Source organism: Peromyscus maniculatus, chromosome 1, assembly GCF_049852395.1.
Source record: "Peromyscus maniculatus bairdii isolate BWxNUB_F1_BW_parent chromosome 1, HU_Pman_BW_mat_3.1, whole genome shotgun sequence".
NCBI classification, from domain to species: Eukaryota; Metazoa; Chordata; class Mammalia; order Rodentia; family Cricetidae; genus Peromyscus; species Peromyscus maniculatus.
Window position 1 is genome coordinate 163,674,813 of NC_134852.1, and position 24,650 is coordinate 163,699,462.

General features: G+C 39.5%; 2 protein-coding genes across 3 annotated transcripts in view; both read left to right on the forward strand.

The window, feature by feature from the left end:
• The window catches only part of LOC143270372 (membrane-spanning 4-domains subfamily A member 4D-like), a 51,881-nt gene extending 47,247 nt beyond the window's left edge, over positions 1-4,634 (forward strand). For both annotated transcript variants that reach the window (XM_076560170.1, XM_076560173.1), the window contains exons 5-7: positions 464-592; positions 2,550-2,651; positions 4,279-4,634. In XM_076560170.1, the coding sequence (XP_076416285.1) occupies positions 464-592; positions 2,550-2,651; positions 4,279-4,425 (378 nt within the window). In that variant the 3' untranslated portion in view covers positions 4,426-4,634. The remainder of the gene's footprint in view (positions 1-463; positions 593-2,549; positions 2,652-4,278) is intronic.
• A 6,509-nt stretch (positions 4,635-11,143) lies between these two features.
• LOC102918168 (membrane-spanning 4-domains subfamily A member 6B) lies at positions 11,144-22,952 on the forward strand. Its single transcript, XM_042261144.2, has 7 exons — positions 11,144-11,281; positions 13,306-13,468; positions 14,609-14,743; positions 16,874-16,930; positions 19,762-19,965; positions 21,491-21,592; positions 22,364-22,952. The coding sequence occupies exons 2-7, from the start codon at positions 13,322-13,324 to the stop codon at positions 22,448-22,450; spliced, it is 732 nt and encodes a 243-aa protein (XP_042117078.1). The 5' UTR covers positions 11,144-11,281; positions 13,306-13,321; the 3' UTR covers positions 22,451-22,952.
• Positions 22,953-24,650: the final 1,698 nt, after the last annotated feature.

Below are 24,650 nucleotides of genomic sequence, written 5' to 3' on the forward strand. Positions count from 1 at the left end.
GTAGTTTTACTTCATACAAAAAAAAAAAAATTCGTTGTGCTGAACCATGAGAAGAGAATTGTGGAGCCAAATCTACAGCACAGGAGGAACTATGCAAGAGGGAGATGGGCATGAGTGACTGTCAGCATTCACACAAGAATAGTCAGGCATTTGTAGCAGAGTCTGGTGGGAAATGACAGACACGGCTTTCCAGATAACGTGTCAAAACTGAAATTTTCACTGTGAAATTTGAAGAGCATCTTGTGCCCTTGAGAATCATCTGGAGAATTTCGTCTTAGGAAAAACAATACAAGGCTTTGATTTTGGCAAGGGATTGGAAGTAAAGACATCATAAGGAAAGACACAGATTCTACTTTTGGCAAAAAGAGGATGAAATGCATTAATAAAGTCATGGTATATTTCAAATATCGATGGAGCTGTACCAAGGATACAACTGAATTAACTAATTCCTGTTCCTTTCTAGGTCACCAGCAGTATAACTTTGAACACCATTAGCTCTGTGGTGGCTGCAGCAACAAGTATAATCGGTTTCATGAGTGTGCTTACAAATGCATTTGCTACTGCTATTTCTTATACATTCAGAGTTGTTGTGGTGAGTACTTCATCGCTGATGGGATGCCACAGTGGAGGCAAGGGTTCATTGACTCTCGCAAAAGCAACCATCAACCCTCTGATTGTAAACCACATTGGGGAGGTATGGATGATTGGGAAGTAGAACAGTTATTTATTTAGGGATCAGGTGACATCAGATTATTTCCATTCTGTCTATAACTAAGTAAAAAAAAAACCGACTATTGTGGCTAGTTCACAGACATGGGGACCCATATGTCATGTCAGATCTTGAGTTGGCACTCCAGAGAGATACAAAATAAAACCAAGTTCCTAATAGTGGGAGTTCAAACCCCTTGGGAGGAAAGGTATATTGTATACCTTATGATTTTACAAAGCAGATTTAAAAGAGTGAGCTCCTTGTAAGAAAGAACAGATAGAGTACTTGTTACCTGGAACCATCAGAATAAGCCACATGGAATTGCCAATGATCAGCCAAAGTAACTTAGAAAAATAACAATCTCTACATCTTAAAGTAGTATATTATAAACACATATACACTGCTACTTATGTTGAAAATCTTTCTTTCGTTTTGTTTATATTGCTGTCTTCAGTTTGTGTGTTTGTTTGATATTTCTGGAGATGGGAGTCTTGCTATATGGCCTGGACTGTCCTTGGATTAAAAATCACCATCTCATCTCAATGTTGGGATTTTAGTTGTGAGCTACCAGGCCCAGCCTATGCTTGTTTATGTAAATTAAATTATGTCATGTGAGACTATTTATGAATCACATAAGAGTGATGAAATATCTGTAAGGGAGATTATGAGGCATACAGACCTAACTTCTGTGCTCCCTGACCCTCAAAGAAACATTTAATCTACCTATCTAGATGGTCACACTTCTGAGGACAAGGCTACCAACTCTCCTACTTGCTGTTCTCCCCTTGTGCCTGCCACAATGTCTGAAACACAGAGACTACTGGATCTGTTGAGGCAGGAGCAAGGATTAAAACAACAAATGCAAATATTCTCAGGGCCTGCTGAGTCAGTATTTCCATGTGCCAAGCTCCCAATCTCTTGACTAATTTATAGCAGAGAGAGCATTTCTGATCACTGAGAGAAAAAGACAGAATATCCAAACCCAGCAGTTCCAGGCACCAGTACAAGGCAAGAGAATTCAGAACAAATGTGCTACCTTTGTTCCTCCATTTTGATCCTGTGGTTTGGTGAAGAATCAGACAAAGTCAAGTGCCTTGAATACTAAGGGACATCGGGTTCAACAGCAATCAGTTATCATAGCTGTGATAATTGCTACCAATTAAGTGCATAATCCAGATATATTACAGGATGACAGAAGTTCAAAATGAGTCTCAATTGCATAAAATCAAAATGTTGACAGGGCTGTTGTCCTGCCTGGGAAATTTAGGGAATGGTAATTTTCTTGGCTTTTGTGTTTCCACATTCTGACCCCATCCCTTGGCTCATCATTCTGTCCTCTGTTTTCAAGGCAAGTACTGCAGCCTCCTCAGGCTCTAGGACTTTGATTCTTCAGCATCTTGCTTCTACTTGTAAAGATGTTGTAAAAACTTGGACACCTTGCGCAGGCCAGGATAGTCTGTCTATATTATCTAACAAACAACCTTCGTTCCCACTGCAAACTACTAACTCCCCATTCCAGGGCTTGGTTAGAAAGCCAACCTGAAAGACCATTCTCTTCAAATGTGGAATAATATTATGATTTTTCTCCATGTGAAATTTCTAGCACCAGAGCATAGCAGACTCTGGGATCCTGATAATTTTTAATAATAAAAAATTGATAAAAAATAAATGACATTCAGGAGGCCAAGAAATTGTCTAAGGGTTGGGCCATATCAAAAGCTGGATTTCTAAATCCCTGGCTAGGGTCATTCCTCTTTTGGCATGGTAGTCAAGGGGGGCATATTTCAAACTTATAATGTCCACTAACTCTTCACATTCCTTTGTATGAATCTGTTTTTAGGGTATGGATGCTTTGATGTTCATTTTAAATGTGCTAGGATTCTGCATTACTGTGTCCATTGCTGCCTTTGGGTGTAAGGCATCCTGTTGTACCTCCAGTGAGGTAAGTATCAGTCCTGGTTAAATGATGTTCAGTAGATCTCTATTGCTCTATAATCAGTCACATAAATCTATCAGCTAACAAGGACACATCATCATTGTCTCTCACCTTCCTCAAGTCAAGACCATTAGCTGGGTCCTCTGCTCAGACTTCATAGGCTTACCAGAGAAACTGAGGTTCCCTTTGGGGTTTTTAGTTTCAGAAGGGAGCTCAGGAACATTTTTATAACAGTTTGGGGGAGGGAAAACAACAGGACAGACCAGCTGAAAATATCTGCAGCCTTTAGGCAGAGGGGAGATGGAGAGAAAGATTGAGAAAACCCAGAGGTCTGGAAAAACATGTTTAGGATTGCCAAGCCACAGATCTGAGTTCAGAGGTTACCCAATTCCAAATCGTGTGTTTCAGAGCAAAGGACTGTGCCAGGGACTCGTGCTTAGAAATAGAGATAGAGATAATTTATTAAGCAAAAGAAAAGTATTCCAAAGAATGGAAGTGGGTTTGTGAGGTGTAGAAAGAATCCAAAAGGCTTCCAGCCACAGAATGTAGCACCCTATACAGGACCGTGAGAGATCCTGCCTCTTCTGTTTGTGTCTCACAGATTCACTGCCAACCATCCCCACCTAGCAAGCTCTATTCCTTAGATGAAACCCAGGTGGAAAAGGCTTTCCTGTCTTCTTCTGTGTACTGGTTTCTTTCATGTGCTAATCTTTATTGTTTGAGAATGCCATAACTGCAGATAATGTGCTTTGATCAAATCCAACTCCTTTTCCTCTGCTCTAATCCCTCCTTTCAAGACCCTGTTGTCCTGCATCAAATGTGCTCAGGAGTTGACTGGGCTGTTGTTTATGAGAAAGTTTCAGTTCATGCACACCTGGCCATTGTCTTTCCCCAAGAACTGATGCAGATGATCTTGAGCCATGAGGAGGAAGAGGGTTACATAGAGATAAGAAAGTGACAGACTTATCAGAAGAAAAAAAGACCAGGAAGTAGACCATGAGGATTATATGCCAGGAGTGTCCTCAAAGTTGCAAAGCTTCAAATAGAGAAAGGAGCCAATGAAACCTAGCAATTGCTCCCTAGAGCTGAGCGATGCTGTGCCTGCTGACCTCCTGTGTGAACCCACAAAAGCAGTGGCCTAGGGACATGTGATGCTTAAGCATGAACATCTTCTTCATTCTACCACTGCCCCACATCACTTGAGTTTGTGAAGGACAGGATTTTCCCAAGTCTCATGACACTTCTGCCATTCTGGGCCACTGTCGTGTTTGCAGAACTTTGTTCGTGTCTGTCAGGTCACAGAATGGATGTGCTGCTGTCAACAGGAGTAAACTAGTTTGGAAGAACACCATTGTCATTTTCCACAACACCTTGATTCACTTAAGCTGTTTACATGGAAGATTCATGCTCCAAGATGTGGCTGCAAACACCAGCTTCTCTGGTCAAACTCTGCTGTAGAATGAGCATCCTATGTGTGCAACACCTGACCTATGCCTGAGACACCAACCAGGGTGATGTAGGATTCAATTCAGTAGCAACAGTGTAGACACCAGTAAAGGTGACATTGTAGTGTAAGGAGAAAGAAGCTCTGAGTATACTGGGTGACTCAGTGACATTGTGATTCATTTCACAGGTTGTGGTAGTTCTGCCAGCAAATCCTGCTGTGTCAGCAGCAGCACCCCCCATGCCACTTCAACCATTGGTACCAACAGTATACCAACAACAAGGAGTTCCGGAAAATCTATACAAGAATCCCACTGGAGGAAGAGTCCAATTCTGATGTGTGTGTGTGTGTGTGTGTGTGTGTGTGTGTGTGTGTGTGTGTGTGTGTGTGTGCATGTGTGCATGCCTGCATGCATGTATGTGATTTCAGAATCATGTTCTTATTGTTTGTTTCCCTGGGAAATTAATGCTTCGTTGCACTGGCTTTTGGTGGGAGTATCAGACCTGTTATAAATAAATAAACCCAAGCATTTACTCGGCCAACAACACCTGAGTATCTTCCGTTCATTGTATGTACAAGGGTATTGAAATGGCAAAGAAGTTTTAAATGCAAACTGAAAAAGAATGTGTTAGCAATATGAGGTCTCCAAAAAGACTGAAGACTACAGTACATTTTATTTGAGGCTTTTGCTAAATAAGTAGATTTAGCTACTCATGATCATGTAAATACACATAAAGTATGTAAGACAATAGGCAAATTAAACCATTAACTATAGCAACCAATTTTAATCTGTATGAGTATGTGCATGACATAATACCATAGTGTATACTTTAATTAATATGGCGAAAAATTACAGTGAAGACAAGTGGTTGAAATCAGGATAACTGATTCCTAAATACACACACACACACACACACACACACACACACACACACGCGCGCGCATGCACGCGCACACACTATGCAGCTCTCTCTGTATCTCTGTCTCTCTGTCTGTCTCTATATATACATATATATCATATGCATGTGAATATGTATTATAGCATATGTGTAGTGTAGATACAGGGAGCAGATACACACATATGTATGTATGTATTATATATAACCTAAGAAAGCAGTTTCTTATTGTTGTGAATTGAATCTGCAATGTCCCCTACAGATTCACATGTTTGAACACTTGGTCCCTAAGTGGTGCCACTCTTTTGAGAGACTGCTGAATCTTTCAGATATGAGGCCTAGCTTGTGAAAGTGAGTCACTAAAGGTTGGCTTTGAAGGTTCTGCTGCCTTCCAGCTTCTTCATGAGCTTTCTGCTTCCGGGCAAGCCTCACTGAGAGACCCTGCCACATGTGATTGCAGCAACAGCCCTGCCCCACCATTTCCCTCTACAGACCATACCTGCAGAAGCCATTAACTAAAGTAATTAATATACTTATATAACCTCATTATTAATAGTACATTCCAAAGATTATAAACATAGTCTAGTGTAAAATTCCTACTAAACTTTCTACCAAGGTCCACAAAGTATATATTTTTATATGTAAACAAATTATAGAAAATTTGTCTAGAATACTATATCTTACATTTACACATACATTCAAATAAATCTTGTTGGCTTATAAATATAGCAGCCTTTCCAGTCTTTTAAGAGTGCTATCATCTAGATGCTTAGGTCAGCTCCCACACTGGTTTCATTTTGACCTGTTCTTATATTATTTTGTAATTTGAGGAGTTAGTCTAGATTGATTGTTTTGTAAAAATTGCATGTCCTTGAAATTCTCCCCCAAATTCAGATGTTGCAATCCTAACTTGCAGTGTTACAGGGCATTTGTGGGGTGTCTAAGGTAGGATAGCAGGTCACTCATGAATGATGTCAGTGCCCACAGATGCAGATCCCAGAGAGTTCCCACAGTCCCTTCTGCCATGTAGACACAGCAGAAGGCAGTTATCTGTAGATTAAAGGTGCTCTCATTGGACATGAGACTGTGTCAGTGCCTTGATCATGAAGTCTCAGCCTCCAGAATTGTGAGAGATAAACATCCCATGGAAGGAAAGTGTTCTCCACTCTCTGTCATCATGATAAAGATTTATTTGCAAATTCATTGCTGAGAAGTTACCAGTAGACAGATTGTTTAGGTACATGTGAATATTATGTTCTCCAACAAGTTTTACTAAATGATCTTAGCATTCTTAAAATTTTCCTGGGCATTCTTAGTTCAGTTACTATTTGTTGAATGTTCGTGTTACCTTTCTGGTTGGAAGCAAAGTACAAAAACTCTGCTATCAGGCTAAATTTCCCTGAAAGAAATAAGTGTAAATAAATTCTTAGCCAAATTGATTCTAAATATGTGTCAATATTTACAGTTAATTATGGAATAAGTCTAGAGCCCGTGTTAGTTTGGCATAGTATAGTTTAAATTATTTGCATATCTCCAAGCAGCCAGGACACAATCCTCAAATACTGATGTGTCCCAAAAGCCAAAAACTTACCAAAACCACAAAAATGCTGCTAGTTCTTTACTTGTAATCTTAAATTAACTTTTTAATATAGTATATCAAGAGAGTTCTCAGAAATAAAACCCTATAAACATAACAAATGAGACTAGAGACATGGCTCAGCAGATAAGAGACCTTGTTGTTCTTGGAGGGGACCTGGTTTCAGTTCCCAGCACCACGTGGTGGTTCACAACCCTCTTCTGACTTCTGCAGGCACCAGGCACACAAGAGGTGCACATATAAACATCACACAAAAAAAGTAAAATGAAGTAAATTTATCTATAAAAAACAATACGTTGGACAAAAATGCAAAGCAATTGATTCAAGACCAGAACCAATAAGAAAATGATTGATCTAAAGCTGTTTCAAGCAAGAAAAATGAGACACTTACTGGGGTTACTCAAATGCTACAGACTCAGACAAGCCACAGATGTGCTTCCAGTAGGTAAATTGTCACACTCAGGATGAATCCCAACACTTTGCCCAATTCTGTTGACTTTCAAGTGATTCTTTCTTGGTTCTTTGTGTTACTTCCTTGTTCTCATTATGGGAACTGAGTTCTCAGCTAAGCATGAGGCGTCTCAGTCAGATCATGAAAGTGCTTATGCTATACTCTCGCCCTTTGTTCTCTGAATCTGGTCGACACTGGAGCAGGTGGCCAGGCTGCATTCGCAACTGCATTTTTCCTATTTCCCAATCGCAATTTAGCCACGAGACATTATGAACAAGACCAATATTATTGCAAAATAATGCATTTTTTCTTCTCCATTTGAAGCACTTGGGATTTTTTTTTAGTTCTTTCCTTACCAAGAGAATAGAAAAGAATAACAGAAAATGTAAGTAGAGGAAAGGAAAACATTTTCCCTCTAACTACAAGTTTTCATTTACAAAACTGTAAAGAATTTGTTCAATTTTCTTATTCTGTCTCCACTCTTATTCTGGAAGTTTACTTGGGAGAAAACACAATTCTGAGCTTCTCTCTTGAAAGGATAAGATGCTTGGCCCCTAGTGAGGTGATCTACAAGACTGTTTTCTGTCTCATCCAACACAGAAAGATGACAGAAGATAGCACAGCTTCCATATCTTGTTGGAACCTGTCTTAGGGAACCTTACTGTCTCCCTACTGGGGTGATTGCAGCTCTACAGTGAACAGGGCAGAAAGCGATGCTGAGTTCTAAAGAACAAACAGTCAACAGGTTTAACCAGGAAATTACACACATGTGCCAGAGAAGATGCATATCAAAAATATTTCTCAGTAGTTCCAGAATCTACGCCCAGTTTCTTGTGTTTTGTCACAGTCTCACACACATTCCTTCTGAAAAGTCATCGAGGAATAAGTTAGCTTTTATTGTATGTCTACAACCATGAAAACAAAAAGGAAGCAGGCTGGGAATTTAACAAACTTAATCGGGCAATATTTGGCTCATAGTTCTTTTTAAAATCTCCAACAGCTATAGTTGGGCATTATATACATCCACCAAATCTACCTCTCTCTCTCTGTCTCTCTCTTTCTCTCCATATCTATAGATAGATAGATAGATAGATAGATAGATAATTTTCTAACTTTCTTTTTCGTTTTTATAAATATTTTTTATTTTATAATTAATTTAATTTTACATATCAGCCAGGGATCCCCTGTCCTCCCTCTTCCCACCCCCCAGCCTTCCCCCGCAACACACCCCCCATTCCCACCTCCTCCAAGGCAAGGTCTCCCCTGGGGAGTCAGCCCAGACTGATAGATTCAGTTGAGGCAGGTCCAGTCCCATCCTCCCTGCACCAAGGCTGAGCAAAGTATCTCTCCATAGGCCCTAGGTTCCAAAAAGCTGGCTCATGCACCATGGACAGGTCCTGGTCCAACTCCCTGGGGGCCTCCTAAACAGTTCCCTCTGGATAAGTGAGACAATTTTCTAACATTCTATGTGGAAATATTTTGCATCATCACTGATAATGGTTTTTCAAAGACATAAAGTTTTATAAAAAAAGATGCATCTTGTTGATTCATCAGTACATTCACTGACATAGTTATTGTTCAGTGGTGATTATCAATTGGTGACTAGTAGGTATTAAGTCACTCAGTCTAGTCAGATGGATAGGTAAAATCAGAGAACCTATGGTTTATCTGTGGTTCAGTAAGACATGTATGATGAATGAATAATAAACTGATGATGAATAAATTGATGAATATGAGTTTAAAGGCAGTCAATGGAAATGACAAGAAATGATCATGTATAACACATGTATATAAACATCTACTCCACATTTGGTAGATCTGGGCATGTGTGCCTAGATCCCAGCACAAGACCAGCCTCCATTACATAGAGAGTTAGAAGCCAACCTGGGCTACACAGGATCCTACATCAAAAGACCAAAGAGGAAATTGGTTCAAGCTGTTAACACCTTAAAAGATAGTTAAACAGACAACAGTTTGACTGATATATTGAGTGTTTGAGTCTTTAATAAAACTGAATATTAATAACATTGTAGGGGAGGGTAGCAGTAATATAGAAATCTGACTGGTGAAGAGTAGCAGAGACAAACTAAATATAGAAGCTTAGTTTTAGATTTTTATTATGAGGTGGTTATGAGATGTGATTATTACATGAAGAAGATCAAGATGTTAGGAGAATTATTTTGAGATAGAATTAAGGCAAGTTAAACTCCACATGCCTATACTTAGAAAGGGAAAATAAGGATCAAATCCAGAAAATATAGCAATTAGAAAAGCATATTACAAAACATCAGACAGCAGGTAGTCTATGGTGGAGAAGAGTTAACCAAAGAGAAAATGATTAATCACCAGAGATGGTACATGTTGGTTTGGGAAAAGAGAAGAGAAGATAGCAATCCTAAATGAAGGCAGAATATGAAGAGGCATTTCCCATTGGGGGTGATGGGCAGATGAGCAGAACATTTGCTAAGGTGCTTAGAGAGAATAAAAGATTGTAAATAGTGGAGCCTAGATGACTAAACAGAACGTGTTATTGCTAATGACTTTCTTATCTCCAAGTACAGGTACTGGACTCAGAGGGTATAAGGGCAGGATGGAACTAAGCTGAGACTAGAGAGAGCAGCTTTTTGTTCAGCGTATAGAAGTCCCCTTCCCAAATAAAGAAGCCCTAGGATGGGGAGAAGAGGAGATTGATGGTGGAAATAGATGGATGGGGAAAATATGTGGTAATACCACTCTTAGGTCACTATGTAGGACTTGGTGATAGTAGTCTTACATGCATATCTCATGAACTCCATTAAGTGTCATTAAGTATATTTAAAATTGTGAGAACATGGAGATGAAAGACAGACTGGAGAGGGAATCTTGAGTAGACAGATTTAACCAGTTTATTAGCAAATTCTCCTGCAAACAAAAGTGGGTGTTGTTGCCCCCAAGAGGCTTAGAAAAGTAGCTGTATCTCAGTAATGCACTGGGTCCTGGGACAGTGAGGAGGGCACAGGGCATGATAGGTAAAGGACAGTGGCCACAGGCATCCTGGGAAAGGAGGACAAACACCAGGTCAGAAAGCCCCTTTCTAGGAATTTCTTAGAGAATCCAGTCTCCCAGTCTTCTTTAGAATTGAAGCAAGACTTCATCAGAAGAGATCCTGCAGGTACTGCAGGATCCACAACCTTCCGATGTGACAGTGACAGCTCATGCTGGATCCCTGGGTTCTTTCTGGAAGTTTCCAGAATGTGGCTGTAAAGTTGCTGCATCTGGCTCTAGTTCCCTGTACAATTAATTATTGTCAAAGTCAGCTTCTGAATGGTGCCTGAAAGCCACAAGGACATCTGTCTTCATGACAGCATCCTGAGTGTGGGATTGTTGAAGTCATTCATGGTGTGTTGAAATTTTCCCACTTGCTCCTCTCCTGATAGGTTACTTTCCTAGTAGTGTCCAGTTATTCCCTGGGCACCTCCACAGTCAGAGAAGTCCAGTGGTCTAGAAGTAAGTTAGAAGATGAAAATTAGAAGAGCTCTAAAGTGGGTAGCAATCAATGAGTACTGCAAGGTTGCATGTAGCTTTTTCAGAGGCTGAGGAATTTATATATACATGTATATATATATATATATATGTATATATACATGTGTATATATATATTAAAAAGTACCAAAAGTATTGTAATATGTTCAATTATTGCAATTGATTATATATTATTAAATATTCCCTCAAAGCCTAAGGTCATGATTACTATTATCATTATACTTTATTGTATATTGTGAAATGTTTTATTCATCAATATTACTATGACTGGAAATACCATTAGTAATCAATACTGTTCATTAAATACTACATAGAAGCAAGACAGCCCTTTCCAAGACACTTTCTCTCATCTCATGGGTTTCCCTGGCTTGTTGTTCTTCTCTCTTTAACTCTTAGACAACTAAGGTTCAAGAACGTGGACTTGGACATGACCTGGAGCTGGTGGGGTTGGAGCTCACCACCCCACACACTTCCAGCGCTGTTTAGATTGGTGATTTTTCTGAAGTTCTGGGGAATTTCAGAAATAGGAAGTGCAGCTACATTCGCACGGCCACAGTCTGTAAGCATCACATCCTGTGCGGTAGTTAACACTGAAAGAGGAAGGACTGGGGAGAGGCAGAACTTCACGAGTAAGAACCAAGGATCAGACTGAGAGAACCCAGCACTAAAAGCTCTTGGGAATCCTGAGAGCCCTGCGGGGGCAGACAGGGAGGCACACAGGCTCAGGTAGGCAACCCTGAAGAGGCTTTCTCCTGTGCAGCACTCTCTTTCTGGGTCCTCTTTAGGGGAAATTGTTGATGCTTATGAAAGAGATGGAATGACTCTGGGGCACCTCAGAACTAAATGGGCAAAGGGACGGGACATCTGACTTACCTCTGTCCCTGCTGTTTCAAGCCGTATGATCTTGCTGGTCACTGCCCTAAGACTATGTAATTAATGGGAGCATAATTCTTGTACCTAAAAAGGCTCTCAGGTCATTCACTAACTGGGCAGCCTAAAGGCTGAGAATGGCACAGAGAAAAGAGAGCCAAGCTGGTGTTTTTCTGTCGGCTTAGTGGCTACACATGAATCTACAGATATTTTAATTATCATCTGCCACCCCCAGCAGCCCCTCAGTCATCACCCTGTTGGCTACTCAGGTCATGGCCTGGCAGGGCTTCTGGTCGCATGGCCCCGGCTCTGCTGCAGCCGCGGTATGTAAGTTTGATTTAAGTCTCTATCATTGTATTTGTCAATAAGACACAGAAATCAAAGGCTGGCCTGAAAGCCTGCTAGCTCAGAGAGGCTAAGTAGAACTAGCTGACCTTGCTTTTTGGCCAGAAACACCATAAGAGTCATGTCTTTTTTCTTGTCCCAGTACTAAGAGGAAGCTCAAACTCCATTTGCTACTCTTTGCTCCCTGTACATCTTCACTATCCAAATTCTTGGCTTCTCTATGGCCAATTCCAGTCAGCTAGTCACTGGCTCTGCCCCCTGATTCAAAGTATAACTTTATTGGGCAGTCTTGGGAGGGTCAGAGTGTGATCAAAATATCCCACAACACCAAGCTGAGCTTAGAAACCAATTCCACAGGTAACTTGGTCCTTCCAGTTAACAAGGACACTGTTCTAACCTTGAACCTCAGGTTATTATGACTTCAGGACCCCACACCACTGCAACCAGCTGCTTCTTCACACTAAAGAGAATCAGACACAGGATGCCATTGACAGATGAGAAAAATGGGAGAGGAAACAGAGTCAGAGACAGCTGGGGTCCAGCACCCAACTGTGTGTAGGCAACTGATTAATAATAAGAACTTTAAATATTTGTTTAACATTGATTTTATGTCACCATACAAACATGAATTACTTCCACATGTACATCAAAACTTTGACTCTGGATTTTTCTTACTGATTATGATTTTGTTCATTGACAGAAAGGATTGTTTTGAGGATTGAAAATACTGCAAGATCACTTCTTCGAAAATATGATAAAATATGAAGTGCTAATTCTAAAAGTGGTTCTTTTAGACTCACAAAATACACAAATGGGATTAAGTATTTTGAGTACTATTTAGCACAAATTATAAAACATTGAAGGTTGAATTTTAATATCTCATGATGAGCAGAGTAACCTGAAGGTGAAAGTCATTGAATAAAGAAAATGCGCTTGAACTAGGTAGAATTGAGGAAAGAGCTAGAGCTACATTTTGCAAATTTTGTGTGAACACTTAGGTATGAACACAGGAACCTCTGGGGGTTCATGCTGTCCCTTTGTATGATGTGTTTATTACCTAAAAAAAATCAGTGGCCCGTGTCTAATACTATGAGGAAAGACCTCAGGAACCCAAGGTATAGTGGTTTTTCATTTCTCTGTACCACCAGCTTCTTCTGACAGAGGACAGGTCGTAGAATCCAGAGAGATGCACAGTCTGGGAGGTGGCAGCAGAACCTGGGAGCATGGTTTGTTGGGTTTTTTGTTTTGTTTTGTTTTGTTGGTTAGTTGGATTTTTCTTTTGTATTCAGAGTAAAGTATTTAATTTTTTATTGAAAATTCATGCAATATATTCTGGTCCTCCCTTCCCATTAAACTTCATACTCTCTCGATCTCTTTCTCTCTCTCCCTCTCTCTCTCAAATTAATAGGCAAATAAAAGCAAACAACCAAACATAAAACAAAACCAATCAACCAACCAAACAAGCAAAGTAAAACAATAAAACTCCTACAATGATCACAGTTCTTTTAAAGAGCTCAGTGCATTTTCTCTTCCAGCTGTGGAAGCTCCATCATGATCCCACAAGTTGTGACCAATGAGACTGTCACAGTGATTTCACCAAATGGAGTCAACTTTCCCCAAACTGACAAGCCCCATCCTGCCCAGCAGAGGCAAGACAGCCTGAAGAAACATCTAAAGGCGGAGATCAAAGTGATTGCGGTAAATCCAACTCAGAACACTCTAGGGTGGGTGGAGAGCGGAGAGAGGAGACACTGTGTCTTAAGACTAGAAATAGATTTGGGGTATGGAAAGCCTTTGGTTTTGACAAAGTTATCACAGAGTGGTCTGTAGACCAGTGGAAAGCCTTTGGCAAGCTGCTTATCTCTAAGACTTTCCTAAAATTGACAAGTATTTCCCCTAATTGCAAAAATGAGTCACTGAGATTTTGTTATTTAAATCATTTTTTGTTTTCATTTTTGGAGAGTACTTGCTAGTATTTTATTTATAAAAATAATCTGTAGATACATTATCGGTGATCACTGAGTGTAGAATACCCTTCTCCTCTTTAGAAAGAAGAGATGGCACAAAACACCATTCATTTGCCCCTATGTGCTCATCCCAACCAACTGAAGGGACGTTATTGGGTAAAGGGAAGATATGAGAAAGAACATATATTTTGTGCTGTTTTTCAGTGTTGTCTGTCCTAACACTATCTTCATGGGCCTCTGTGTCACCCAGTTTCAGAACTTAATGGAACCGATGGCCTTGCCTTGGGCATACCATCACCTGGATTCCTTTGAAGTACATATAACAAAACTTTAAAAATTGCTTATCCAAAATTATAAGGGCTGTGAGTCTGTGAGGGAAAGGAGGACGTCAGGAAGACAAACTTGCCCTTTTAGTAGAGAGGCTAGGGACCCCCAGAATGGACACCTGAAGCCTCTGTGGAGCTGGGCAGATAGTCTGGCTGTATGATGTGTTCTATGGGCTCTGGGTGATGAGGAAGAGGTTTCCTCCAGAATGTGCTCAGGGTGGAAGGACTTTCAGATCACTCCTCTTCCCAGTAGAGGGAGCAGGAGACTAGTTAACTGGGGACTCAAAGCTCAGCCCCAGCCAGGAGATGCTAGGAAGGGTCTTGAGCATGGCCAGGGGGTCATGGACAAAAATACCTGAAGGTGGCCTGAGGCTGTGCCAGAACCACATCTCCTCCAGAAGAACTTTCCTCTCTTTCAACCCAGAGCTTTTATAGTGCTAACAGTGACATTGTAGAAGGTGACAATACATGAGCACCATGGGAGGAGTAGAAAGGTCTCTCTTGTCACCACTGTTTATGATCTCACATCTCTCTTCTTTCAACAGGCAATCCAGATCATGTGTGGTGTGATGGTGTTGAGTCTCGGCATCATTTTGGCAACTGTTTCCACAATCCCACCCTTTAACCAAGTGTTTTCTGTCCTGTTAAAATCTGGCTATCCATTTGTAGGAGCCTTGTTTGTAAGTAGAGTTTGTGGGGAGCCAGCTGGGGAGAACAGAGGAAGGAGAGGTCACCTATCTCAATTTCTGTCTACTTTGAGAAAGAGGTCAATGGTAGATTTTGTTCTTCTGTATGTCACCCACAGAAAGTCTTGGTGTATTGTAGCAGAGGTTACATCATTCTGAAGATTTTATTCATCTACTTCAAATAACCATTTTTGTGAAATCACTGTTTCATCTCACCCTATTGAGCTATGATGAGTATAATAGCCCCATAGGTTTACAGAAATGTCCAGGAAGTGGAATCCACATGGTCTTGAGCTTTCTGTATAGTGCAGTGACACCCAGTGGACTACCCTGCAGGAAGAATCATTTTTAGGATCTGGCTCTGTTGGAGGCACTTGAGGTGATAGACTAGAAATTCTTTAGAGACTGCTCCATGCCTGGGGTCAGGAGAACATGAAGATCCTTGTCTCAGAGAACAGCTCTTGAGATGAGTCTCAAGCACAAGTGAGGTTTCCTGTCCCCTAGGCTTCCCATCTCCTTACTGCAGCTGATTTTTTTCTCCTTTCCTACATTTCATTCTTTGATGCATCCACAGCTCCACCTTTCCTTCTGTTGTGCTGATGATTTTTGCTTTAGTCATCTCAAGTCAATACAATGTCTGATTCCACCAGTTTTTCATGAATGTCCTCTGTCCCAGGTTCTATTCAAAGACACTGCATTCCACTAGTTGTTCCAGAGTCTCCACTAGACTTCCTCATTTGGATCTTCTTAGGATTTCACTATCCTTGGTGACTTTGACAGTTTCTGAGTTGTGCTGGTCAAGATTTTTGTGAAATATTTCTAAGTTTGAATTTGTCTGATATCTTCTTAATCTTTAATGAGCACAGAATGGTGACTGTTCAGGTGACAGCAGTGATATGCCATACTGTCTGGTTCTATGAAGGGTGCATACTATTTACAACATTCCACTGTTGACTTAACCCTGATCATGGGGCTGATGGAGTGATTCTTAGGTCAAGGCTGTTATCTTATTTTTTCCTCCTCTCCATATTGTACTCTTTCCATATCACTAGCATCCCTTGCATTAAAAGAGGCACTTGTAAATGTTAGTTTTATTTATTTTTTAATAAATAAAAGAGTTATATTGAAAGTCTCTGCATGTGAGGCTGTGGGTGTAGCTCAGCAGTTGAACACATGCATAGAATGCACAGACCCTAGCATCACAGAGATAAAGACTCAGCATTCATTTATATGGATAAGCTACTTAACTTTAGAGAATAGAAAGCACAAAGTTTCTACTTTTTTTATTTAAAAAACGTTTCTATTTCTTGATTTTCTAAATCATGTTAAGGGTTTCTCACCATCCAACCTTATGCTTCCTTTTGTTCGCATTTCGCTTAGTCTCTCGGACCAGCCACTGAAAGTTCTATTTCTTTTCTTCTGTGATTGTTAATATCTTACCTTATTCAAAACAAAAACAACAACAAAACTAGTGCAAGTTGATCTCAAACTATCGCAAAAATCTGAAAGAAAGATGTACTCTCCCAAACTCATTTTAGGACACCAGCCTTGCCTTGACACTAGGATAATGGTGTAATGCCAGCCAAAAGCGTGACGGGAAATGGATAGTGGGCCAACATTCTAAAGGATGATAGCTGCAAAACTCCTCACTAAAATACTAGCACATTGAAAACTGCATGTTAAAAAAGATACTTCAACATGTTCAAATGAGATTTACTGAGAGAAGTTTGCATGGTTTATACAGAGTGGCATAGCTCTTTTAATGAAAGAAGGGACAAAAATCCCATAGCTATTTTCCATTCTCTCTCCCCATAGACCAATGCCTCAAGATCTAAAAGCATCTGATTCTGAAATTTTCCTTTCCAATTATCAAAATATTTTTTCTATTACCTCTTAAAGTTTTTACCAATTTTAATGGGATAGATTTCTGCTCTAATCTACCTTTTCTGGTGTTTTCTGAATAGTACATGGGCAAAGAGACTCCTCTGGGAACACAAGTTTAGCATTGGTCATTTTTTCTTTGAGGATTTTCCACGTAAGTTTGTCGTAAAACCCAGAGAGTAACACTGTAGTCACTTTGTACATGGAAATTGATGTGATAATGTTTTTCTCTTGTCTGAGCAGTTTATCATCTCTGGAATTCTGTCAGTTATCACGAAGACAAAGTCAACAAAGTCTTTGGTGAGTACAAGAGTCACAACCTGAACCAATGGTGATGAAATCCAGATCCTTCATGGCCAGGCTTTCCACGTTGAAGTTACAAACTAAGCTCTACAATAATTACTTCTTTTCTTCACGAGCTAATTCTGGGTTCTTCATATTCCTGCATAGAACATATTCTTCCTGTCATAGTAACCAAAATTATAGTGTGCCTTATGCCCAAGACCAGTGCCAAGGAATCTCATGTAAAACTCTTGCTTTCTTATGATCCAATTGTGTAGGCAACAGGCCCTGATAATTAATCTTGATCATCAACTTGACCTGATTGAGTAGCACCTAGGAGATTAATAAAGCATACCTCTGAGGCTGTTCTATTTCCAAAATGTGATAGTATCATCCCTTAGCATAAATACCCAGATGGAATAAACAGGAGATGTTGAAATGTGCTTAGCATAGATATCTTCTCACTCTGCTTCCATGACCTCCATGGCAATCATGACTACCATGCTGTGATTTGTTCTGTCTGCCACACCAACACCACAATGATGGGCTGAGATTCTGAAACTGTGAGCAAAATATATTTTGGTGCTTAAGTTGTTTATATGAGACATTTTGTCATAGCAATGAAAAATCTAACATAAGAGATTTCAAATTTTACTCTTTAGTAATGAAGCTGATGTCCTTGTTGTTAAAGAGTTGTATTTGTTGTGGCTATACTGTATAATCTCACCAGTTAAAATCTATGAAAAATCCCAGATAAAATGTTCATGTGAGAATCATCTCTCATTCATATCTCCATAAAGATAATGCTTTTGCTGGGATTGAGTATGCATTTTTGAACAGAATATTTGAATTCAGAAAATCTTAGTAGTTATGGTTTTTGGCTAATAATTTAACTTTAATGACTTTTAACTTTTTCCAGGGGAAAACTGAAGTCATTGAAGGGAGAAAGATGGACTATAGGAAGGAGTTTTTGAGATATGTAAAGATTCACTTAGTCATCACTCAACTCACATTCCTCAAGGAGTTGATTCAGGAAGTCATAGAAGAGAATGCCATGTAATGCAACATCTTGGGGATTTAGTTGTTAAGATCTGATTAAACCAGTTTCTCAAATACACAGGGTACTACTTACTTTTCTGCTGCTGTGGTAAAATACCACATCTAAAAGCAATGGAGGATATAGGTAGTCTCTAAGTAGAATAAGGCTTCTGAAAGACATTTAACCTATGCTGGAGAATGTTCTTTTCATCCTATGTATGGAAACTAAAGAAGAATGTCAGCTAGAATAAACCTAGTTTGTTCTAAGAACATACATACAATCAGCATCCTGACTGTAACAATTGTTAGAGGAGTCCAAGAGTTTGACTTTAGTCACTATTTGTGGAAAGTAGCACTCAAAAACACCAAATCATGAGTGATTTACACAATCAGTTTAAAATAAATATCCTGAAATTAAATCACACTCCAGTGCAAGTTATCTGGGTACACCCTGGAAATACTTACCTGTAACCACAGCTTTCAGAGAGGTCTTAGCTCAATTTTCATTTTCTGTAAGTTGAGGAAGAAAGGAAGCCACTATTGAGAAAAGTTTGTTTATTTTGCTGACACTATGAAAGTTGTAGAGATGAGATCCAAAGTGAACACTGGAACTGAGTACTCAAGAACAATGAAAGACGGTGGAACTCTGGCACTGTGGCCTCAATTTACCAACAACTAATTCCAAATCTATTTCATTCTGTCTCACACTTTCTCCACAAATGACAATATCCTTAGTCACATGTCTAGATTTCTATCTACATCCACCCCCACACGGCCCTGGTTATAGCCAATCATAATAAGTCTTTCCAGACTTCCAAAGACACTGAGAACAAAGTCCCCACACTCACCGTTGGTCATATGAGCTTCTGAGGTAGTATTCAGGAATGAACTGCTTTACCTGCCTTTTCTGTGTGGTTAATGCATCAATGTGTGGGGTGCAATCAGAGTATGTTATTCTGAGTATATTAGCTGGTATTAGGTGTGTCCAAGTTCAACTCTTGGGATAACTCAAATCCAAAAGAGGAATGCTTTGTTTGGGCTCACAATTTGGAGGTTCAATAGTGCATGCTTTTGGTAGATCCATTTGTTCTGAGTTTGGAGATAGGGAGTGAGTGTCTCATGCTAAGAGAGCAAAGGTGTGTGCCACATGGCAGCAAGGAAGAAAAGAGAGATTAAAATGAAGGTACCGTTTCTGATATACCCCCTTTGCAGGCTCTTCTCTGATGACCGACCACTGATCAGGAGGTGAGGCTTGGCACTTCCTAGAGATTCAAACATCTCACAGTAACATTTACTTGGGGACTAGTTCTTTAATACATGGGTCTCAGGCCACAAGAAATCCAAACCACAGCACTGAGAATGTGGAGGGGCAGGAAACACAGGTGGTGTCTGTGCCACCTCCTTTGCTCACACTGTCTTGAGAATTTTCCAGTTTTTTTGTTATGGGGTTCCATTAAAAGTCATGGGTAAAGATTTTCCAGTGGAATATATTCTTTCTCTTCATTGAAATCCTGTTTGCCTACCCAACTGCCATTTACGCTTTGGGTTTGTGTGTTTCTAAACATTCTTTGGGCCAGATACATGTGGTAGAGGTTGGGTAAAGTGGTCTGAGCAAATATTATCTAGGAAATGGAGCATAGGGAACATAAGGATGGAAAACCAGGGCCTCTCCTCTTTCTAGTGATCACAATTACGACTTAGGGAGAATAGGGAAAAAATTATTAATCTCTGAGCTGCTAATGAAGACAAATAAAGAGAAGTGGTACAACATCTTGCTAAGAGGTATACATGTAACCTGTTGCTCATTTCAGGTGGATGGCAGCCTGACTATGAACATCCTGAGTGTTTTATTTGCTTTCATCGGCATCATTATCCTCTCTGTCAGCCTGGCTGGTTTGCATCCTGCCTCAGAGCAGTGTAAGGAGAGCAAGCCACCTAAACCAACTCAATATCATTACTACCATCATCCCTTCGAAGTCGACAATGACTGCTCTACCCCCAAGGCTGTTTTGACTGTAAGTATTTCTAAAGACTGCATTGAAAGTTTTTAGTTTTTGCAAAATAGTGATCTTTTTCCTATCTTTGAAAATCTTTCACTCTGTCTGGTTTGAGATCTTAGGGGAAAGTCGGGGCTGAATAAAGTAAAGGTAGAGAAGAGCCTGGAATTAAAGGTCTAGAGTAAGGGTTTACATGGTAATAGCAAGAAGTTGTGGGAAAATTGCCAAATAATGTAGGTGGTGAAACCATAAAGATTGTTATTAGAGCTTTTTAAGAATTGAAAAAAAGTTTCAACTTTAGAAGCATAAATTATGACAGCTCAAACTAAGAACTTTGACCCATTCCATTTTATTAGAAGGAAGTAATGCAATATGACTAATAGTAATAATATACCTTCTATCAGAACATCCAAGGACATACATTTGGCCTCCAACACATAGAATGAAAACCTGGAAAGACAACAGTGAAGATACTGCAGAATATTTATTCCCTTATGAGAATAAAAGTAAGAAAAAGCACATCTGGAAAGTGGCCAGATAGTCATGTCTGGTCAACCTCAGACTTTCTCAGTTCCTTGCAGAGTTGGACTCAGTAAGTCTTCCTTATTAAGAAACCACAATAAGAAAAGGTATATTCAAGTTAGATACAGAACAATGGGAGTAAATTACCATCTGAAATAACTAAGCCTGACTTTAGAAACCTGAAGCATTGAGGAGGAATATGCATGGACCACAAAGCATGAGAGCATGTTGGGATAGTTTCACATTGTAAGTCAGAGTGAGTTGAGTGTATTTGCTGGGACAGTGTCTAGGTGATGGAGGCATTCTCTATCTCCTCTCTGCCTGTGTGTGCACAAATGAAGAGTTTACAGTATGACATTCATCTTCCTTCCTATCAAGCAGCCTTCATGAAGACAGAAGTCATGGACTGTGTGTTCTTAACCTAGGCCCTTCTTTGAGCTGATTTGTGATGTTACAAACTATAGAAATTGGATTGTTTTTCTGCCTTTTACCATCGCAAGAAAAGCCAAAGAAACACATCCCAAAGAAGAAAGATCTGTCGGTGATGACTTTTACAAAAAGCTGACACAGTCAGAACCTCACTAGCCCTCACAAGTCTCTGTGGAGGAAATATTACACATATATGATAAGTGGGCAGCCAGAAGCCAGAGAAGCAGAGACTTGCCCAGCCTCCCACTAAGAGAGTCAAGAGCAGGAGCTGCTAACTGTCCTGGCAGTCACTTCTCCTCTCTTCTCCCTCATTGATGTGAACAGGGTAGTCAGGGATCCCTGCCCAAGACAGGTGAGAAGCAGTGGCTTGAAATGACTTTGTTGACTTAGTTTGTCATTTTCACCCACTTCTCCTCAAGGAGACCAGGCATGAATTTAAGCCTAGATTTGGGGAATCCATTTCACTTCTTCATGGTGTCCTTTCCTTCACTCTCTGATAGTGGAGATGGTTTCATCTCTACAGTCACTTCCCACCAAGGCATGTGGGCTTTAGCTGACTGAGTCACTCCAACCTCTCTTCTCCTGAATTTAGGGAGCACTCTTGTTGATGCTGATCTGCAGTGTGTTAGAACTTGGTATGGGTGTGCTCACTACCATGTTGTGGTGGCAACAGGATCACTCTGACTTCTCTCGGGTGAGTATGCTACAGTCCTCCAAGAATCTTGTCCTGTGTTCCTCTAGGATGTGCTGATCTATGCTGCCATCAATGTAGATAGAATAATCAGTCACCATGATGGGAACATCAGGTGGTTTGGACAGGAATGTAGGACAGTAGGTGAAGGGGTATAAGGTAACTGTGTAGCTGATGTGGATTATCTGGACATAAAAACAGGTGACACTATCACATCACCTGGTTCTTTCCCTCCCTTTTGCAGACAAAGGAACTGAGGTTCTAAGAAGTTAAATTTGTCTCCTGGGATTATGTTGTTTGCTGGGGCCGATGCCTCCCTTCTAAGTAGGAATACTTTCTCCTACAGAGACTAGTCTCATTAAAATCCTTGACTTGGTAAAGACCAATTGCACACTTGAATTTTTCTTACATCAAAGATACTAAGGCAATGATGTATAATAATCATGTATAACCCTTCTCAGCCAGCTCTCAGAGTGCATGTCTTCAGTAACTGAACCAGAGAGGTTTGCTCTAACCAGATCCTTAGCTAGAGGGTAGAATGAAGATTAGATGATATACATCAAATATGTGCATAACATAATGAGGTGTTATTCTCATCTTGGAACAGCTATAAATTCTATGTACAACACTGAATGAAACTCTATCATGTATCTACATGTGTCTATGTATCTATCTACCTTCCTAAATGTATACACACATACATATGTGTATATATATATGTATATATATATATATTCATTTGTAATCTGAAACCACATATTTTCTTTATTCTAGAATGTGATTTTCCTGTCTCATAACTCAAATAATGGATCCAACATGGAATCAAAGTCACTTTGTAACCCTGCATATGAGAAACAATAAATTTCTTAAGAATAAAAAATTGCAAATCTACAGCAGAGAGTCCATCTTCATGATAATGAAGAAAATCCAACCATCACAAGGCAGCAATGCTTAAGTTTCCTAAAATGTGGAAACTTCCTAAAATTTTCCTAAAAAGTTTAAAAAGTGAATACCAGTAATGTGTTGAATGGGTATGTTCAGTGACTCAGTCTTGATTTTCATGATCTTGGCATCATCCAAAGCTCAGACCTGCAAAGAGTGGCCAAAGAACCACAGTTATTTCTTGGAAAACTAAAATAATGTTTCAGGGGATTGTGATAGAACAAAGGAGTAACATTTTCTTGTTCCCTAATGGTTAACAACAATAGTTAACCATTTGGTCCCTGTGTTCAGAATCTCTGTGTTGGCATGGGTGTTTCATCATATCAATTTTATTCATTAGTACATAGAAACAAGTGACCTGCAATAAAGTCTCAAGAACTATACATGCTGTTTGTTTAAAAATAAAGTATTTCTGTGATTATATGGTCTATTTGTAACAGTTTTTGTTGTGGTTTTGCCTTTAAGCACAGATAAAGTCCCCTGTGATACATAAACACATCATTTTGATATCCCTCAGCTGTCTATCAATAAAAAAAGACATGACTCATAGCACTAAATGCCCACATAAAGAAGTTGGAGAAATCTCACACTAGTGAGTTAACAGCACACCTGAAAGCTCTAGAACAAGAAGAAGCAAAGTCTCCCAGGAAGAACAGATGCCAGGAAATTATCAAAGTGAGAGGTAAAATCAATAAAATAGAAACAAAGAGAACAATACAAAAAATTAATGAAACAAAGAGTTGATTCTTTGAGAAAATCAACAAGATAGACAAACCCTTATCCAAACTAACCAAAAGACAGAGAGAGAGCATCCAAATTAACAAAATCAGAAATGAAAAGGGGGACATAACAACAGACATTGAGGAAATCCAGAGAATCATCTGGTCATACTTCAAAAACCTGAACTCCACAAAATGGGAAAATCTAAAGGAAATGGACAATTTTCTGGATAGGTACCACTTACTATAATTAAATCAAAATCAGATAAACAACTTAGGTAGACCTATAACCCCTAAGGAAATAGAAACAGTTATTAAAAGTCTCCCAAGCAAAAAAAGGCCAGGAACAGATGGTTTCAGTGCAGAATTCTACCAGATCTTCAAAGAAGAGTTAATACCAATACTCTCTAAATTGTCCCACACAATAGAAACAAAAGGAACATTACCAAACTCCTTCTATGAGGCTACAATTACCTTGATTCCTAAAACAAACAAGGACACAAAAAAGAAAGAGAACTACAGACCAATCTCCCTCATGAACATTGATGCAAAAATACTCAATAAAATACTGGCAAACATCCTCCAAGAACACATCAAAACAATTATCCACCATGATCAAGTAGGCTTCATCCCAGGGATGCAAAGGTGGTTCAACATACGAAAGTCCATCAATGTAATACACCATATAAACAAACTCAAAGAAAAAAATCACATGATCATCTCACTAGATGCAAAAAAAAGATATTTGACAAAATCCAACACCCCGTCATGATAAAGGTCTTGGAGCGATCAGGAATACAGGGAACATACCTAAACATAATAAAGGCAATTTATAGCAAGCCAACAGCCAACATCAAATTAAATGGAGAGAAACTCAAAGCAATTCCACTAAAATAAGGAACAAGGCAAGGCTGTCTGCTCTCCCCATACTTATTCAATATAGTACTTGAAATTCTAGCCAGAGCAATAAGACAACATAAGGAGATGAAGGGGATACAAATTGGAAAGGAAGAAGTCAAGCTTTCCCTATTTGCAGATGGCATGATAGTATATGTGAGTGACCCCAAAGATTACACCAAGGAACTGATACAGCTTATAAACACATTCAGCAACATAGCAGGATACAAGATCAACTCAAAAAAAAAAATCAGTAGCCCTTCTATATACAATTGACAAAGAGGCTGAGAAGGAAATCAGTGATACATCACCCTTTACAATAGCCACAAATGACATAAAATACCTTGGGGTAACACTAACCAAGCAAGTAAAGGACCTATATGACAAGAACTTTAAGTCCCTGAAAAAAGAAATTGAAGAAGCTGTCAGAAAATGGAAAGATCTCCCATGCTCATGGATAGGCAGGATTAACATAGTAAAAATGGCAATTTTACCAAAAGCAA